This window comes from Amphibalanus amphitrite, unplaced genomic scaffold (genome assembly GCF_019059575.1).
Source record: "Amphibalanus amphitrite isolate SeventyFive unplaced genomic scaffold, NRLGWU_Aamphi_draft 001349F_arrow, whole genome shotgun sequence".
Taxonomy (NCBI): domain Eukaryota; kingdom Metazoa; phylum Arthropoda; class Thecostraca; order Balanomorpha; family Balanidae; genus Amphibalanus; species Amphibalanus amphitrite.
In genome coordinates, this window is record NW_024882842.1 from 83,902 (window position 1) to 87,776 (window position 3,875).

Genomic DNA, 3,875 nt, shown 5'->3' on the forward strand with positions numbered 1-3,875 from the left:
GCCGGAATATAAATACCTACGCCTTATTTTATAAGCCTGAACTTGGATCCAGGGGGAAAAAGTCATATCACTCAAGGTGACTCAAGTCATAGACCCGCTTTTCACCACCATGGTCCACGCTCCCTCCCCCCCGGTCAACACCTTTTCCACTGCTGTTCCCCCCCCCCCGCTCAGCACCTTTCGTCGCCGCCCCACCGGCGTCCGGGGTTCAGCCCCCCCCCCCCCCCAACCTATTTTGCGATCCTACACCCCTGCTTGCATTGCAAATATAGTGGAAGGTGGCCAGTGGGGTAAGGCAGACCAGCTTAAGTTTGAAGTAAAGTCACTGCTTACGGTATTGACGGTATAGCTAATAGCAATTACAATTAGCAATACCGTCGGCCTCGAGCAAAGCGCCTTTCCACAAAACGACTTACTCAACACAACAATGTATAGGTATAGTCAAAATGCCAAATCAGTCTCAAGTCTGCCTTCTCAAACAAGAAAGGCATTCATTCATCTATAAAGCAGCAACTCTCACCAAAACAGCTTAGTACCCACCTACTTCCCAAACCCATCACAAGAACAAGAACAAGAACAATTCTTACAATAACACAAGAACAATAACAATACCCAATTGGTAGTTAACGCCACAGATAGCGCATCTATGAGCTCTCCTAGTGTAAGTGCTCAGATGTAGACATGCAGATCTATATATGTCTGAGCAAGTCTACAGCACACATCAAAAAGACCTGATGTGTATCGTTTGCCCTCCTGTAACCTTAGCAGAGCTTACACGCCTTCCGGCAGCTGCCGTGCATGTAGTCGGGGTTCTTGTCGCACTCACCCATCTCAGCCCAGGCCTCGCAGTAGCCGTTGACGTTGTTGCAGACCATGCCTCCGTTTCCGTCGCACAGGTCACAGGACTTCTTGCAGTAGAGTGTCATGTAGGATGGCGTGGCGGCGCATTCGCCGGTCTCCGCCCACTTCGGACAGAGTTCATTGAGATCTTCACAGGACTTGTCGGAGCACTTATCGCAAGATTTGGCGCAGTAAATGTTCATGTAGAGAGGGTTCTTGCCACACTCCCCGGCAGCTGCCCAGTCCTTGCAGTACATGTTTCTATCGGTGCATTTTTCTGGTTTGGTTATCGGCGGCGGAGGTTTGGTCACGTCCTTGCACCCGTAGAGTGTGTTTATTTTTTGGATGTCGTAGTGGGAGAGTCCCTCCCGCTGTCCCATCGTCACAGAGGTCTGCTTCAGTGCCGATATAGTCGGCTGGTTACGGTTTCTAGCGAACGCATAAGGCCCATAGTGCATGATGGATCCGACGTCGTAGGGGGTGCCCTTCAGCTGCACTTCATTCGTGGTGTACTTCTTGAAGTTGTAGTCTTTGCCGTACTTGATGTTGTCGTAGTGGATCATCACGTGGCTGTCGCGGTCGGGACGGCTCTGCTCGTGCCAGAAACCGATGGCATGCATAAACTCGTGCACGACAATGCCTGGGAAGAGGCAGCCGTTTCCCAGCGAAAGCTCCTGCCCGGGACTGGAGACCTGGCGCCCCACGGAGCTGTAGCACCCATCGCCCTTGATGATGCGCACGTAGCCCTGGCTGGCGTCGTCGGTCGGACCCAGCGGCCGCACACGGATACATGTGTTGCGCTCAAACTCGAGCACGGCCTTGGCAATCGTGGCTCGCTCGTCAGTGTTAAATCCTGAGGCGATAACGTACGGAATTTCACCGCGCAGCCACTTTTGGTCATCGTCCCTGATCATATTGCGACCCTGCCTCTCAGGATGACCATGCACGATATCTCCTTCAAAAAAGTCGGCATCTTTTATATCATGGTTTTCTGTCGGATCTGCTGCCCCCTCAGGGCGTTCGTCAATTTCGTTGGATATTTTTGCGGCGTTGGAGAAGTCGGTTGGGCTTAGATGCTCACCATTTTCATCCGTGTATTGATCGGAGCCTTGCGTGCGTTTTTGGACTGTCGGCGCTAGTGGATACAAATCCTGTTCTGTTTTGTCGTCGCTGCGCTTGATGGCGGCGCGATCTGACCAGAATGAAGTCATTTCCTTTGGGATTCTTGACAGCATTCCTTTCGACTGACCTTCTACATCGGCTCCAACGTCGTTCCTGGTGACCAGCATTCTAATGAGCGTCATCAGGCTCTTGGCGTTGATCATCGACTCTGTACCTCCCTGCTGGCCGCCGGTGTCGGATGAGTCGATCCCTCGAACGTGTCCTTCCGTGCCGACGAGCAGCAGTGCCGCACAGAGCGCCAGCGCCGGCAGTGAGCAGCTTCCTGGTGTCATGGCCGGACCTCTGGCTTTGGATGACTGCCGATTTGCAGCCCAGTCTGCTATTTAAGGCAATGTGCCGCCGGCATAGCGACCGGGTCATGGGGGCAGTGTGCGCCACCCACGGCGCTCCCTACGGGCCATATCGGTGCAGCATCTGTGTCGTCCGCCGCCTGGGGGCAGGTCACCGCCGTGCAGTCACTCGGTGGCCTCCGGCACGGGGGGTCGGTGTTCCGCCCCAGGTCACTGCCCGTGTGCAACCGTCCTACCGTTAGCTGCTCGAAAATTCGGTCAACTTTCATGGTGTCATTGGTTACTCGGCATAGGGGAGTTTGCACCTGCGCTGCAGCAATCTGTGTCACCCTCACTAACCCCTGCAGCTAAACGTGTGCTGCATTTATTTGTATAAGGCAAATCCTCCCGCAAATTCTTTCAACACTCGTTGCATTAACATAAATCATCGATAAATTCATACGTTAATGCAGTATATAACGGTATCACACGGCATGAATTGGCATCATGTGCCTGGTGTTTGGGCTGGAAAATCGTTAAACTCTATACCTATATAGGTAACGATTAAGTAGGTACTGCCTATTTAAAAAGGTGGCATTTCAACATAAGAAACTCACAGCGAATGGAATCGTGAATTCGCGTTGGTGACCTAAAAACTTATCATTGACAGCTCATTATTGCCAGAATTTCAAGAATGTCAACTGTAACACTTGTGGCATTCCTGAATGTAGGTAGATAGGTATCATCGGTGATGAAAAATCACAAGTGGGCCGAGGGCTCGACATATGTGTAACTCTCGGGATTTAGGAATGAGCCGCTGGCAAGCCAAAACATCTGGCTAAGAGGGTTACCCATTTCCCTTGAATACCATCCAAATGGCCTTTATCGCCGATGCGTCCTAAAACTCTCGAATATCAAGAACAATGCTAGGTAGTTGGTTTGCGATCATTTTTGTGGCACATATTCTTATACCTACCGAGAGAACGATTACGGGGTGCGAAGGTCTGTGTCTGTTTAGACAGAATGCAGGAAACTACATATTAGGCATTCTGATGAAGGTGCAAGTCGAAATATATTAACCCTCGCACGACCAGGCCATTTCTCATAACACGAACGACCAGGGGGGGGAGTTGTTACGACCCCCCCCCTGGCGTTTCGAAACGGAAGGTCGTAGAGCTTAGCGGAAAAAAAACCAACGGATTGCTCTGAACGAGATCTCGCGATTGGTGGTATATTTTTTGGTCCTAGGTCAACATTTGACCTACTTATGACCGGTCAAAGGTCAAATTTTCCGAAAAATCAAACTTTTTCAACTTTGCGCAACGATTGCGGCAAAACGGTGAGAGATATTAACTTCAAACCTTCAACAACGTATTCCCCACTCAATTCTGCATCATATATGGTGTTTTTGGTGTATTTACCCTATAAAAGTAAGAGGCCTATTGCTGATGAGTGATATGGTGTCACATCACCCTCCGGTGTTTGTCCCGATTCGTCGGCTGTTGACCACTGCTCCGCTATAAATACTGTAGGTAACGACTCAGAAAAGATAGTGGATATCCACTGCAATGTGGATAGCATCAG

The 3,875-nt window shown here is 50.5% G+C and overlaps 1 protein-coding gene across 1 annotated transcript; it reads right to left on the bottom strand.

The window, feature by feature from the left end:
- Positions 1 to 761: 761 nt before the first annotated feature.
- Positions 762 to 2,294, bottom strand: LOC122372348 (zinc metalloproteinase nas-13-like). The gene is made up of 2 exons (XM_043349449.1): positions 2,090 to 2,294; positions 762 to 1,693 (listed from the first exon to the last, which is right to left on the bottom strand). Exons 1-2 carry the CDS (start codon positions 2,292 to 2,294, stop codon positions 762 to 764), a joined length of 1,137 nt encoding a protein of 378 aa, XP_043205384.1.
- Positions 2,295 to 3,875: the final 1,581 nt, after the last annotated feature.

Excerpts from the sequence above, each read along its gene's own strand:
- LOC122372348 (XM_043349449.1), bottom strand. The coding sequence starts at position 2,294 with ATGACACCAGGAAGCTGCTCACTGCCGGCGCTGGCGCTCTGTGCGGCA. Across the intron at positions 1,694-2,089 it reads CGTTGGAGCCGATGTAGAAG|GATTTAACACTGACGAGCGA; the intron begins GTCAGTCGAAAG and ends TTATCGCCTCAG.